The sequence below is a fragment of the Phalacrocorax aristotelis genome, chromosome 6 (genome assembly GCF_949628215.1).
Source record: "Phalacrocorax aristotelis chromosome 6, bGulAri2.1, whole genome shotgun sequence".
In the NCBI taxonomy this organism is placed as follows: domain Eukaryota; kingdom Metazoa; phylum Chordata; class Aves; order Suliformes; family Phalacrocoracidae; genus Phalacrocorax; species Phalacrocorax aristotelis.
Genome location: NC_134281.1, coordinates 56,880,582 through 56,896,659, shown reverse-complemented (window position 1 = coordinate 56,896,659; position 16,078 = coordinate 56,880,582). Strand labels below are relative to the sequence as shown.

Sequence of the window (16,078 nt, the reverse complement as noted above, 5' to 3'; positions counted from 1 at the left end):
AATTATTCCTTTCCCCTCTCTCGGCAGGTAGACCAATTTTCATCCTCCTTTCTCCACCTCTCCAAGTGTTAAATGCATATGGCTCGCATAGCCATACAACCTGAAAGCCTTTTATTCAGCCCCTGCCAACCAGAGAGAACACTTGCACAAAGTAATAAAAATGGATTATGAGTTATTAGAGGTTGGACAAAGAGAGAACAGATCTTCACAAAAACGAACAAACATAAGGAGGCAACAAGACAAAGATGTAACGGTTCATTTACTAAACACACTAGACTGAGTTAATGCCTAAACCTTTTCAGATGCCAGTCCAGCCCCAGGGTGGGTTGCTACTGCCCCCTCCATCACCGTGCCCTGGCAATGGAGGACTGGGATAAAAGCTCTTCGTGCAATGCCAGGATGACGACTTCTCCAGATGCAGGAATTCCCGAGACATCGCATATCCTACAAGCATCTAGGACTGTAGTATCACTGGTTGCTTCTTCCTACCAATTAACTACAATTCCTCCTCTGTTGCCCCAGGCTACATTAGCTGTCAACTCCATCATGACAGCAAGTAAACCGCAGTCTCTGCATCCTCTCTGGAAAACACGTTACCGTGCCTGCACATTTGAGGGACTCACCCACCCAACAAGGCCAAGTAAAGCGTGAGAGCTTCATTGATTCCTGATCTCCAGAAATACCCAAACTTCTGTAAAATCCTTGATCTAAACAGTCCATAGGATGATATGCACTGCCTCCTGCTTTCAGGATTTGCAGCCGTGTATTTGCTAGTAGCATTCTTCGGTTGCTCCTATATTGTTCTCTAACGCCAGCATTTATTGGGGTGGAAAGGGAAGAGGGAAAGAATCACTTATTGGGAATGATTACAGAATGAACTTCAGGTCACATTCTTGAAGATGGAAAGTCTGCATGCCCAGGAAGTTTGTTAGCATGATGTAAATCTACTGGTTAACAAATATAAGTCATCAGAACTGCAGTAAGTTGCCACGGAAACAAAATACATTGATCTATAGGAGCACGAAACGACAGCTTTAAGAAGAATCATCTGCCTTATTTTACTAACGCTACCACTTCGAACAAGGAAACGACATTTTTTTATTAGTTATTTCATCTCCAAGAAGTGGCCGCTGTTCTGTACAAGCTGCTAGGAAGGTTCTTATTTTGAAAGATAATAAGCTAGCACTTGAACACAACATTTGCATGCTTGGGTTTTTTAGCTTATCTTCGAAACATGGTTCCCACAGAAAGCCAGCAGCTATCATCTTGCATTTCAGAGAAATGAGATCTTTGAGCTAACACAATGGGCAATACTGGAAACATTCATGATTTACTACAAGCAGCATTATTTTTGGCAGTTTAGCTGCATGACAGCTGTACGTGCCAAGCTGGGAAGGGAATCATCGCCTTCTCACTTCTCCCAGTGCAATTCCAGGCTGCAGTCGATATTTACCCCGCTCACAAAAATGAAAGTGGGAGAGCTGGAAAAGGTTCTGTAACAACAATTAAGACAGAAGCTTAGTTCTAATCAACACAGGAGCTTCTCTCCTAGCCCAGAACATGAGAACTGCTTTGATATGGAGCATCGTGTTCATTTCCCACTTTTCATTACCTTCACATTTTGCAGGGGAAGATATACCTGCTAGCACATGGGTACACAGAGCTGGAAGCAGACTTCTGAGCTACGCATTAATTGCAACATCTCATATGGGAAATAAAGAACAGTTCATAGAATTGTAATGCAAAAAAATTTAATTTTTCAGAAAATGTTCACGATACGGAAGGTCACAATACAAAGTTCTTAAACACAGTACAACACTGAAACAAGTTGAAAAGCCTTTTTTGATTGGAAGTGTTGTTTAATACAAAGACTAGATGCCAACAATACTTCTTGTACAAAGTTTGACAGTGGATTCATGCATTGGTTCCCTGAAAAATCCCCTCATTTTGAAGAAATATGAAATATTAAGGTCATGGCTGAAGTGAATTCAAGAAATTCAGAGTTATATTTGTCTCCACCCTTAATTCTAAGCACTAGGAATTGGGTTTCATGGTACAAAATGGATAACAAAGGCACACTGTGGTTTGAAAGCAAGGCTAGAGATTCTAGCCTTTAAGCTTTCTGACTTTTGTCTGGGTGTCTTATAAACACTCAAACTTGCAGTGAAAAAATCCAACCCTCTTGAGGCAGTGCAGAGTGAAAAAATAAAGTTTGCAAAAAAATGTAACCCATTTAACCTATAAAAGAGTATTTATATTCTTACGCATTTCTTCGTGTTTCCTCAAGTCCTCTGAGGTTACACATTTTAGAAAAAGTACCTTTCTCCAAGTTATTTCTGTTATTTCACTCTGACAGAACTAGGATAACACGCACATATGAGATCATTGTTTGCCTCCATCAGTTTTGTTGGTTATGGAAAAGGGCAGATGCACTGCTAAAAAGGTGAAGCTAGATACTTGCTTATTTAACTTTTTCAGCACAGCTTTACAATATTGAAAAAAAGCTTTAAAAATGCTTGCTTAATCTTTTAAAAATTACTAGACTGCAAGTCTTGTGTGTCAATTTGTGGCATGAAGTGTTCTTCAATGTTAAGTTCTAAAGTCCTGACCTATTGCAATTATTAACAAAACTCTTGCCACAGGGGTGCAAATCAATGCACTCTGGTTTAATCACACCTACCACAGCTAGCTCTGTTTGTGAACCATGTCAACGCCTATGGAACTATTACACAACTGAAAATTAGAGTTTGGAAGAGCTATATATGGACACTATGAAAGACCGTTCCAGCAGCACTGGTCTGCACATAAACACAACTAATCAGTTTACACTAAACATTTCTAGAATTACATAAAAAGTAATAATAGTCTTACCACATTTTGGTTCCCTGAGAAAAGTGGTCTAACTACAAAGGTCTTTGGAATGCCATCAGTACAGTGAATAAACATGCACCTCTTGCACTGCTACTGCAGCGCATCTCCTACTTCCATGTTGATCAGACTTGGTTTGGGCATTTTCATTCAAAATAAACCTTACGCTCCACAAAAGTGGCACTGGAATGGGAGCAAGAGATGACTAAAAGTAGTCTAGTACTAAAACTGGTCTATCTGTGATGACTTGTTATTACGAACTGGAATGCATAGTTAGCACACCTGATGAACACGAAGTCATTAAAAGCACAGTTTACCTCATCTGTTTAACCCATGGCTGAGATTGTATCATATTGAAGCTTTCAAAAAACCAAAGTTTTCAAGTATGTTTTTGGAGAGCATGCTCTTTTTTTTCCCCAGGGGCATAACTTACATTTTGGTGTACATCATAAACATCGTGAGAGTTGAGACTTCAAATACAATAAAACAGCGCACAGCAGAAGAATGAAGTCAGGAGCCATTTTATTTCCATCCAGTTCTGCAAGTATTAAGGATGGCATAAGAGCTCATCCCACCACTATAATTTATGAAATTATTACATCCCTAGAAGAGGCAAAGCTTATAATGCTTCCTGTTTTTCCCTCCCAAGTGCATATAAGATATGTGATTATTTGGTTTGTTTTAACTGTGTCTTTCTGTCCCTAACACAACCTCCCTCATCCTTTCCCCAGCCACCAAAATACTGTAATTAGGTGTGGAGAAGAAGCACTGAGGCAGTCAGTAATGGGAAGTTTAATATTTTTAACAGCAACATATGCCACACTAACACCTGGGATGCTCACAACGTACAGAAGACAACTTTGCAACTCTATCGTGTTCTGTTTGCCATCATTATCTGTGAAGGCCAGTACTGTAAGATTTGTTGTCTAGTACATGCACATGACAATTACTCCAGATTCTTCCACTTCCCAATTCTAGGCAACAGTTCATTTTGTATTTACTGTTTTTAAGACAAAACACTGAAAATGCTTTCAGCTATTGTTGTCCAACTGGTTTTAACATCAAGATTCAAACGGCATCTTCCACAATTATAGAATTAATGCTCAGTACTTGTCAAAAGCTTTAAATTAAGGTATGTTGAAAAATGACTTTCAGTATATCCCATGCAATTGAACTGCTCAAGTAGTTTAAAACTTTAAACTCTTAATTTAACGTATTCTAAGTTAGTGAAGAATTCATATTTAGAAACTAATTCCAGACAGTTCTTAGACCTCATATGGCAGGAGATGAAACTGTTTAAGATTATCGCTATCAACAGAAAAAATAGCCCTAAGAAAAAAAGTATATACACTCTCACTATAGCCAGGCAATCAACTCTTCCATTTCAATACTATCATAAACATTTAATTGAATTATTTCAACCAGTAGAACCCAACCAACAATTCGTATTTCAGATTTTTCAAACATATGATTACCTGTTAAAGGCTGCATTTTTTGTTTGAATTTAAATTAATTTCTCCTTTCCAATGCAATCAACTCAGTTCAAAGCATTTAATTTAAGACTGATTTGTAAACTGTTATCACTCCTCCACTTCTCTCCAACTATACAGATCTTTAGAGAGATACTAAGCAAAAGGCTTATAGAGTGCAGTGATGCAGTTTTATTTTAAACTTAGCACTTATCTGAGCATGTCTGCAAACGCTCTCTTACACGAGGTGGAAGCGTTTTTAACAACCTTTCTTCTACAATTAGACTATTCCGCTTTAAGAACTGACATTCTTCCAGTTCAGCAGGAAGTGATTCAAGATAGTTTCCAATGAGCTCTAATTGAACAAGATTCAGCAGCTGACCCACACAAGGGGACAAATTCATCAGACTGTTATTTCCCAGAAGAAGAAATTGCAGCTTTTTGCACTGAAATAATCCATCGGGCAGCATTTCAATCTAGAAAAAGGAAAGAACAAAAATAATTTACATTAGAAGTTGTTAGCCTACATGCAGCTGCGTGTTTTGACATTTCCCAGTTTTATTTTAGGGTAGAAAAACCCTCTTAGTTTATGGAAGGATAAGGAAAGGGAAGATTGTAATGCTTCTATCATTTTGCAATAAAGCACTTGAGAGCGCTACAATGGTTTTATATGCCTGTTTTGTTACGAAGATGCTTAGCTACTGGCAGAAGTCAAGATAAGTGTGGCAGAGGAGCACACACATGCGCACGTGTGCAGAAGGGCATACAAATGTGCGCACGTGCGGGTGGCAGGGGAGATAAATAGGCTACTATCTCCTAAGAATCACTTAACGAAGAACAAACAGATTGTGGAGAGACACAAGCAGGTCCTGTGTTGTAAAGCCCGTACAAGCAATTATCTGTGCGGTACAGTAGTAATTTAGTCCTGGTCCATACTACTGACATATAACATCCAAAACCAACCTCATCAGTAAGAACAATTACAAACCTCAAAAGAAGTCTTAAGTCACAAGCCTGGACCCCACATTAACGAGCCAGACAGGTTAGCCCTGCTGATGAGGTTACCAGCTATAATTATTTCCCTCTTCCCAGACCGCTGAGCTGCTCATCAACTAGTCGTTGATTCACTACAGCTTTCAGTTTGATATTTTAAGGTAAAAATTTAACACTGTTCACATCCATCGAAATACTACATAGGACAGACAGCTGCAGGGAAAGGGAAGATACATTTTGCCACCGTCCTAACCTATATTATCTCTGGATCAGAGCCCTTAAACTGCTATGGACCAGAGTAATAGTCAGTATTATGCAAGCTTTGATGACACCGAAGTTTTAGTAATTAAACAAGCATCACCCCTTTTTTCAGCTTTACTGGGTTTACTTTAATCATGAACACCACAAAAGCATTTTGAACCAGCGGCTGTTCCAGAAGAAACAGTAGGTTAAGTCAATAATGGATTTTCTTTTTTTTTTTTAAGTAGTAATTCAAGGTTCTACTTACATGGTTTTTTGTCAAAGCCAAGTACTGCAGGTTGGTCAGAAAACAGATTTCTTCAGGGATGGAGGTTAGCTTGTTATAGCTAAGATCCAAATAGTGTAATTTTTTACAAAGAAATAGCTGCAATGGAACATTTTTAATATTGTTATAATTTAGATACAATTGTTCCAGGTTTAATAATGCACCAATCTGCACTGGGATATATGAAATACTGTTGTGCCACAATTTTAAGCAAGAAAGGTTCTTAAGATGTTGAAAACTAATTATTTCTTCCACTGTTCTGAGATTATTTTCTTTTAAGTCAATTTCATGCAAATTGTTTAGGGTGAAAATGGAATGGGGAATGCGCTCGAGATCACAGCAGATTAATTCCAAGGTTCTCAGGTTTACCAACTTCTTCAGATTGTTCAGCACTATCAGTTTGTTTCCCTCATTGTTGATAGACAAGTGTTGTAAAGAAGGCAGAAGATCTGTAACCACTTGAGGTATACGGGAAAGGTTGTTTTTCAAGTGAATTGATCTCAGGTTTTTTAGCCCCTGAAAGCTTTCGTTGTATATGGAGTTGTGATGATCTAGCATGAAATATCCTGTTAAGCACAATTCTTGTAGGTTTTGTAGATGAAAGACCCAAAACGGAATTCTTCCCATCTCACTAGATTTCAGGCGCAATGTTTTCAGATTTTCTTCTAAAAAACTAACTGCAGGATAATCCATAGTTAGTGACGAATGATAAACATTCAGTTCTTTGAGATTGACTAGCTGGGTCACAGCTGAAGGAAGTTTGGCTTCAGGAATAAGTTCCAGGCTTAGGACTTCTATTTCCGTCAGTTCAAAGACACTGTCTGGAAGACCATTTAACATGAAAAGGTGAAGTTCAATCTTGTCTTGGGAATTTCTTACTAGTTTATTTTTCAGTTTTTCCACTGACCATTCATTGTTAAGGTTTATCTGTTTCAGTTTGTTTTCACTCAGATCAGACAGGAATATTGAGAATCGCTGGGAATAGAGAGGATCATACTGATCTGCCAAGTGGAGAATAAATGCAAAGTCATTCTTTACATCAGGTATATCACTGTAATTACTTTTCTCTCTCAATTTCTCGAAAGAATATTGCTTAAGTGAACTTCTTAACATCCACCACAAACTGTAAGTACAAGTTAAGCCATAGAAGATCACTAAAACCACATAAAATGAAGCCAAAACTTTAAAAATTTCTGCGAGCGAATAAACACACTGGTACCTTTTGTAGCCTGTAAAGGCTTGAACATTAACCACACAGTCGATTTCAAGTGTAATAAATGATAAATAGTAGGGGACATAAATTATTATTATCACAAATACAATGACTTTCACTATAATCTGCTTCATATACACTGTATATATGACATCCTTCTCTTCAACGTGCACTCTGAATTTCTTCACTTTTTCAAATATAGCTTTAGCTTGTTCCCCTTCTTTTTTGTCAAGAACACTTGAGGAATTTTCTCTTCCAGTTGTTTCCAAGCCAGGCTGCGAATACGGCAGGGACTGTCTGCTGGCCCGTATGTCTACTGAACTCCCAGGTGATGAAATCACTGCTTTTGATTTGGCTATTGGCAACTTCCTCACAGACTGCTCGGCAACTGTTTCTGAGAGGGCACGCGTTGTCCATGGAGAATCAAAACACTTCTGAAGAATGGCTACGAAGTGCTCAAGCCTGGAACTTGTACTAGGATAGTACAGCCAGAAATTACTGCAAGCTGCAAAAATAAAGGTATGCAGAAGCACTAGGTATGGAAAAAATTTGGCAAACCAGTGAAGCTGTCTCTCGTAACACACAGCATCAATATAGGAATACTGCTGCCGATGAAGATCATTCTGGATTTTAAGCGGGATGATTATCTGTGGTGTAGAGCTAGCCGACATGTTAAGGTTGGCTTTAACTAAATCCCAAGGCACAGCACAATGATTGTCAAATTCTAGCTTGCAAGGAAGACAACACAATACTCTGGTTTGAGTAAGCTGGAGAGCCCCAGCGAGCACAGCAACTAGCAGCATTATCATGGTGAGGTAATACCAGAAGACATCCCACCATGGTTTTAGTATGTGGTAGGATGACTGGGCATCTGCTAAGTATTTGAGTTCTGTTAGCGTGATCATGACTTTCACCTGTGAGAGAACAGCAGCTGGTAGAAGAAAAAAAGAAAAGACATCCTTAGAGAATCATTAAAAACAATTTATCCCACCATTAAACACTTGAAGCTTATTACTGTTTTCACAGTTTTAAGTATGTGTAACTTTTGGCCTAGCATTCAGAGCATAGCAAATGGATCCAAGAACTCCTGGCACCTAACCCCAGCCATCATCACATTTATTTTAAGAAAAGTTACTTGGAATGCAAAAATTTAAATAAAGAGTGAAGCTAGCATCAGAGATTAGGAGAAAGTATATTTTGACCAAACATTTAGATACCATTCAAGTAGAAACAGCAACTGGGTATAAGCTAAAAAGTGTCTGGTATATTACTAGCAGTCCTTCACCACTGTTCTAAGCTTACATAAATGAGAAATCACTTTTGCTATGAAGAATTCCAAAATCAAAGCACTATATTAACATGATGGCTCTTGTAATTTAGAATTTTCTACTAGATTAAATCATTCCACCCAATTAAAGAATAAAGAATACACAAAAATTCTAAAGAGAGCAGTTTTGCATTACATATTCTTATTGATAATTCCCCACCTTCTCCCATCAAGAGAATTAAGCATACTAACAGAATGAAAATGAAGCTAACACAACTTATATATGACAATATTGGACAACAACAAAAATGGCACACTTAACCCCCAGCAGCATAGATTTGATTCATACTTACTTTACTAAATAAAGAGAATGAAATACACAGCACTGCTCAGTCAGGAGGTCTACATCTCTTAAAATTCCTTGGACATGCCATCTTTACATTTGTCTTCATTCTGGGTGGAGAAAACATCAAATATACTTTATTTTTAATGGCTTAATCTAAATAAAGGGCAAACATGTCAGCTTTCATTAGAACTGCTGCCTTCCTGCAGACATCAGGCTCCATTGAGCTCTGCATTGCTACAGCTGCATGAAATGGAACAGAACATACTCAGACATGATCATGTGGAATGTGAAGTCCAAGTTTTGCACAGTCACATCAACACAAAAAACAGGAAACCACCTACAGCTAGACCCATTTAAACTGGGAAGTAATTTTTTTTTTGCCAAATAACTTTGTGAAAATAAGATACGCAACACTCAAGACTCCATGAAGTAGAATTCAGTCATAATTTTGATATACCAGGGTTTGGCAGAAAGGCAAGTTTCTCAGGCAGTGGCCCATATTTTAATTTTACAAATTAATAAAGCATCCAACAGCAATGGCAATACTACAGACACTACTAGCTTTGGAGAAAACTTGCTATAATGTTTGTTAAGCAGTACAGATACAAAGCAATGGGGATGTTCTGTATTTTTATTAATCACAGAATCATTTAGGTTAGAAAAGACCTTTAAGATCATCAAAGACCAACCATTAACCCAGCACTGCCAAGCCCACCCCTACACCATGTCCCTGAGCACCACAGCTACACATCTTTTAAATACCTCCAGGGATGGTGACTCCACCACCTCTCTGGGCAGCCTGTTCCAATGCCTGACCACTCTTGCAGTAAAGAAGTTTCTCCTAATAGCTAATCTAAACCTCCCCTGGAGCAACTGGAGGCCATTTGCTCTCATCCTATCACTAGTGACTTGGGAGAAGAGACCAACACCCACCTCACTACAACCTCCTTTCAGGCAGTTGCAGAGCGAGAAGGTCTCCCCTCAGCCTCCTCTTCTCCAGGCTAAACACCTCCAGCTCCCTCAGCCACTCCTCATAAGAGTCATGGCTCCAGACCCTTCCCCAGCTCCATTGCCCTTCTCTGGACACGCTCCAGCACCTCAATGTCCTTCTTGTCCTGAGGGGCCCAAAACTGAACCCAGGATTTGAGGTGCGGCCTCACCAGTGCCGAGTACAGGGGCACCATCCCTGCCCTGCTGGCCACACTATTGCTGATACAAGCCCAGTGCTATTGGCCTTCTTGGCCACCTGGGCACACTGCTGGCTCATGTTCATAATATACTGGTGCTGGACATTTCAATTCCAAACAGAGCTGACAAGCTGTTATAGAAAGAAACAACAGATGAACTAAGGCAGAACCTTATTCTTACTCCACATTCACATTTGAAGGGAGAATAGGCAAAAATAAGTTAACCCTTCTTGCACTGACAAGGCTACTCTGAATGGAATGGAGAAACTTACCAGGCCCACTCAAGGGAAAGCAGCTGAAGAAGGACGGGACAGTTACAACACACTCCTGGAGAGAAAACAAGTTGTCATCAGATCATGAAATATTTGGACTCCAGTAACCATGAGCATTAGAACAGCTGCTCATTACTCCTTCCACAGGAGCTTTAAAGATCCAACATTTAATGAGCAAAAGATCTAACTAGTTCTTGATCTAGTTAGAATAATTTAAGATGCCACGCCCATCAAATTATTTACTTGGTCACCATCTGAAAGTTGCTTTTCCTGAAGTAGAGATAAAGTAATGGCCCTTGTCATTGTCCCCTTTCTAAGCACTAAAAGCCATTTCAGCTCAACAGTTTTCGCATTTACGTAAAGTTGCTAGTCCTGTAGGTGAGATGTCCTAACCATAGCTAAGAAATAGCAATTCCTTCAATCACTCCAGCTCAACTTGCAAAAAGCCACATCTGTAAATACCTTTAAAATTATTTATTTTGGTGTAATTCTTTGCAGTTTGAATATAAATTTGTAGGTGTAAAAGCACAAAAAGGTACTAAACCCATCTAAACTAAGGCTTTCATTCTGCTAAGCATCTCTGGATCATGTCTCGCCTCAAGCCAAACATGCTTGATTTGAATGTAGACAGAAAAACTCAGAAGTATTTTTTTCATTTCCAGCCTAGAATTAAAACCAGTCAATTCTTCTCACTTGAACTCTGTTACAGAAATGAAAGACTTGGGACCCCTGATGAAGTTTAGAACACGCTTAGAGATATACACGTTGAATGATTCAACAAAGTACGAGCAAAAGGTATAAAATGCATACCTTTAACAATGAAAAACATTTGAAAAGTCAAAAAGATCTCTGAATTGGCTAAGAGTTTAAAATAGTGTGAAAGGTCTAATTAGCATGAGGATGGGAACAATTCTTTTCCTGACAAACGCATAAACCTCACCAAGGACATGGGCAGATCCTAACATTTTAAGAAGACGTTTTATTAACTAAAGGCTTATTAGAGAAAGTTACAAGAAACACAAATTTAATAATGCACGTACGTGCTTTGCATTTTTGCACAAAGAACACCCCTCTCCTGGAAACAGACCTATTTTGGTTAATAAGCAAGGCTCTTGTTGAATAACATGGACAGAACTCAGAGCACAATAAAACAGTTAACACTGAAAGTGTTTTCTCTAAAAGTTACAGAAAGAAAAACCAGAAAACGGAGCTTAAGCCCATTCTATTAAAACCATGTTGGTATACTTGAGAATGTGCATAACGCAATACACCTTCTTCAATCAAGACCATAATGCTCAAACAAGGAGTTTGTTTGCATACAGATTGAGAACTCAAAGCGAGACTGACCCAGGTAATTTTGTAAGGTCTGTTTCTATAAAATGCTTTCTTTGTCACCCCCTGTCTTGAACTGGAAAGCTGTTAGTTTCAATCACATATCCCAGAAAAAAGGCTACATTCTTGCTGCGGTTTTAGAACAGTTTCTAGCAGAAAGCGAGTGTCACAATATTAAGTATTTAAATACTTGAACTCTGGTTGTGTTAATGACTGCTTTTTGAAACCTTCCAATGAAGCATGTGTATTCATTACAATTCTATGTATATGAAATAAAGCTTCCTATCAAGGAAGCACACAGTATATCCAAGTGTAATATAAACATGTGAATTATTAATTATAGTTTTGCTAAAGACATTTTGCTTTCAAATCCCATCTGTATGCCAAGAGTGACTGATCAAATGGAATAATGCTGAACTGTAATGGGTTTGATAAATCTCACGTCCAGCAGCTTTCAACCCATAAAGCCATAAAAGCTTTTCAAAGCGGCCTAATTCAATTGGCAATCTTTCTGAGAAGATGAGAGACAGAAGTTTAGCCCCAGGCTAAGTGATGACTTCAGGAGAGTTACCCCAGACCAGTACTGGGATATAGGAGAGAAAAATAAAGTAATAAAGATCACTAATATCCAGGCAATTTTTAGTCACTTCAAGACCCATAAATCTGATCAATAGAAACATATCCAGAATAAAAAGCTATCATTCTGAAACATTATCTATAAGCATCAGACACCACCCCCCACCCCTGCTATCCTCTGCTGCCAAAAGGTTACTTAACATTGCAATACTCTGTCATTTGGTCACTGCTTACATAATTTTAGGCACATGTAGTTAGGGATGGCTCTGCAGCAAAGTAAGTGCCCTGCTTGTCCTCCCCAGAGGATAATAGGCTACAAGAAGCCTTACCTGACAGGAGGCTTTGCTTTATTTTTAAGGCTACACTGGTTTTCTTGATTGTTTAAAGTATTCAACCAGTGTTTCCAACACACTAAGTTAATCAAAACAGATTTATACAACTAAAGCATACCTTGGGCAGGTATTCCAGTGGCCCCTTCTACCGTGCTTCTCCCCCCCACCCACCCCACCCCCGAGAAACACAGCCATCACGTTTTCAGCCAATCTCCTTTGATTCATGCTGTTATTCCAACAGCATGGTGTGCTTCTCAGCTGAGATAAGGACATGCTGACATACTAAGTAAATGTGTCTGTTTTATCAATTTTCTGTCAAACGTGATTCCTGAACTACAGTACCAACTTAGCTCCTAGCTAGTTTAAGTGTATCACTTTTTCTTCCAAAGTTTTGGATGCAAATTTAAGTTCAATAGTAAGCTCAATGTGCAACGGTTGGGTATAGGTAGTTCTGAGACTCTCCTATGGGATCCCTAGTACCTGTTTATGGTCTCACATGCACAGCCTGAAGCTCCACTGGCAAAAAGACCTCATGAATATTCCCAAAGGCGGAAGAAAGTAACAAACTTCACCCCCCACAGAGTCATCACGCAAAACACCTTTCCTGGCTAAAGCTTCCCCTTCTGTTGGCATGCTACCATTTCTTTTTTCAGGTGTCCCCTAAACGACAAAAAGCCAGGTACTACAAGAGTTCTGGGGCAGGTCTGACTCTGTGAAGAACAATACTGTCATACATACTCTTAGCAGATGCGTTCACATGACTGCCTCTCCCTTTAAGCCTCCTATTGACAAGTACTAGACTGCTCCATTCAACCACTACATTTGATATAGGGTCTTTCAGAATCTGTACTTTGACCGCTTGTGTGCGCATGCAGATTCAGTTGTGGGATCTTTTCAACAGGGACTGTATTTTTGGATCTGTATTCCACTGAATGCAGAACAACACGCAAACAAGATTAGAGAAAGCTTCTTTCCAGTTCCTTCTGAAGAAGGTCACAAGTGATAATTAAACATGTATAAGCGATTATCCTTTTGTATTTAAAATAAGCCCAAAGACATTCCCACACTCCGCAATAATCAGCTTGTTCCTCAGGCACAGGATGTTCAAGACTACATTAACATTGTTACAAGTTTTCCATATCAACCTTTCAAACAATCAAAGACCTAAAGTCCTTCCAAACATTCAAAGACCATAATTACAACTACAGACAATCTCAACCATCTGTGCCTGGATTAACTAGAGGCCTTGCCTTTCTTAAGCACTCCTGCTCTCAAGACGATACTGCTGAACGTAAGATGTGGAACATTAACAGCAAAGTCTTACACTGTTAAAGAAGCAGTCCTCCCTTCTCTGGAGAGGGTTGCTTACGTAAGACAATGTAGCCCAATAATTTCTGGGGGAAAATAATTTGTAAATGTATTTTTAGTTTAAAATTTAGTAAGTTAGGCTACATTTACATTTTTACTTTACATGGGTTACTCTTCTCTGCTAGTGCTTCAGAGTTAACTGCACAGCACATAAGCTGAAAAAAGCCTTGCAAGATTAAGGAACTACTGCCCAGATCTACCACTACCATACCTTCAGCCAGCTCAGAAAAATAAAGTACAACACGGCAAGTGTGTTTTAAAGTTTCCTCAACTATTCAAAAGCTTGAGCATTCCTAGGTTCAACATAAAAGGCCTTAAAATAGGTGAAAAACACATTTTAAAGGCAGCTGCACCTAAACTCAGAATACCCATCTTTATTTTTCATTACTTCTGTTCTCTGATACACATAATGCAAGAGAAATACTTTACCTTGCAGTTTAATCTGAAGAGAAAATAAGCTTTACTCCAATTTGATTTGCTTTACAGGCATAAGACTTACTCTTGAAACCTGACTGTGCAGGATTAGATATGCTACATTTTGCATTTCCAACCTATGTTGGCAGCATTCCAGAAAAGACCATTGTCTTCCTTGAGTCATGTTAACTTATCACTAAATGCCATCAATATAGAAGTATTAAGCCTTTTCTCTATTCAAGGAAGGCCAGTAAAGAATTAAACTTTGGTAGTAAAATATGTCACTGGTCAAACACTCACTAGGGAAGTGGATCATCTTCAAACATGCTGGTTGCACAGGTGGTTAAATTATATACCTGTAGGCCACATGATAATGAATCCCATCAGCGAGGTCTGCCCAAGCGCATGAAGTTACTTTAGCCTAATTCTCATCTGAGGACAGGAGAGATACCAAGTCACCTATTTTGAGGATTAAAGTCTAATGAAGTCGTATTACAAGATACATCTTTAAAAGGTATGTTAAATGTGCTTTTTATTTCTTACTGGTCTATCATGGAGAGCAGTTTAAAATACAAATTTATATTCAGACATACATAATTTGACTGGTAAAAGCACTTTCTCCAACCCTCTTCTCAAGTGCAAGGTCATAAGGATTGTTTTACCTAAAACAGAAGGTCACAACCTATGCTCCTAGAAAAGCCTGTACTAGCAAGAAAAATACTCAGTTTAAACCCAAGTTGAAGACCAAACGGAAGGTAGATGAGACAAGCAGTTTACGCAAAAAAAACACTGCAAAACAAAATGAAGACGACCTGATAAGTAGGTACAAACCTAGGTTTCTGAACAAGACTGCAGGCAAGCAAGCTAAAGGTAAAAAACCGAAAGTAAAATGAAAGGTGGACCAGCTTTGTTTTGCACATGCGACTGATCTCTTTGAAAGCAAGCTGGCTGCATTCTGAGCAAATACCACTTCATTCACAGCCATGGTTGTCTTTAAGATCCCTTCCAAACCAAGCAGAATCCAGACTGAATCAAATCTGAACATTTCTAGTAAGCAATAGTTTGTACACCTTTAGTGTTCCAGCATTACTAACAAACTCAGACATGCATTTAAAAAAAATAAGTTAAGGCTATATCAGGTGATAATAGAAGTATGACAGAGGACTTCAACTACACAGACAAGTATTATAGTGCTGTGGCCTCCTCTTTCCTTGAGGACACATTAAGATAAACCTGCAGCCAAGCTATAGTAGCATTGCCAGACCATGGGTTTATTTTCAGCTCATGTTCTCATCCCTTTAATTCTTTGTAACTACACATATAAATATGTTAACTTAAACGTAAGATATATATTAGCATGTAAAATAGTGCCTACAATAAATATCAAAACAAGCACCTCTTTAGAAGAGAGTGATTTGTGTTGGTTGTACAAAGAATCCAAAGAGTAAATTCACTTGGAAACATATTTTATTTCACCCTAATATTTAACTAATAATTTAACTTATTTAATTTGTATTCTCACTGGAAACTCTAGCACTCTTTAGAAAGCAGATTTTTTAAAAATATGCTCCATTAATTTACATTTCTTCAAACAGTTGTACATTTAACGTTCTACTTTAAAAAGGAAATTATAAATATAAAAAGGCTGCTAAAACTCCACATTGGTACTACCCACTAAAAAATAGCTCTGCTACCACGAGTCTGCTTGGCAATTCCTAAAGAAACATAGCAAAACCCACTAACAGATAATAAGAAATGGAGGGAGTTCCATAAGGCTTTTAAAAAAGACAAGAATGTAACAAACTGTAGTAGTTCTGACTGGAAGACCACTCTGAGGTGTTCGCAATCCGCTCTAGCTAGTTAGCAGGCCCAGGCCTGCGCTGTGCAGATCTCTTGGCCATGGGATAAATTTAGC

The 16,078-nt window shown here is 38.6% G+C and overlaps 1 protein-coding gene across 1 annotated transcript in view; it reads right to left on the bottom strand.

The window, feature by feature from the left end:
* The window catches only part of LOC142058398 (volume-regulated anion channel subunit LRRC8C), a 65,730-nt gene that overhangs the window by 39,358 nt on the left and 10,294 nt on the right, over positions 1 to 16,078 (bottom strand). Inside the window, exons 2-5 of the mRNA XM_075095519.1 lie at positions 10,142 to 10,196; positions 8,690 to 8,789; positions 5,839 to 8,000; positions 4,548 to 4,813 (exon numbers count right to left, since the gene is read on the bottom strand). Coding sequence (XP_074951620.1) covers positions 4,548 to 4,813; positions 5,839 to 7,974 — 2,402 coding nt within the window. The 5' untranslated portion in view covers positions 7,975 to 8,000; positions 8,690 to 8,789; positions 10,142 to 10,196. The remainder of the gene's footprint in view (positions 1 to 4,547; positions 4,814 to 5,838; positions 8,001 to 8,689; positions 8,790 to 10,141; positions 10,197 to 16,078) is intronic.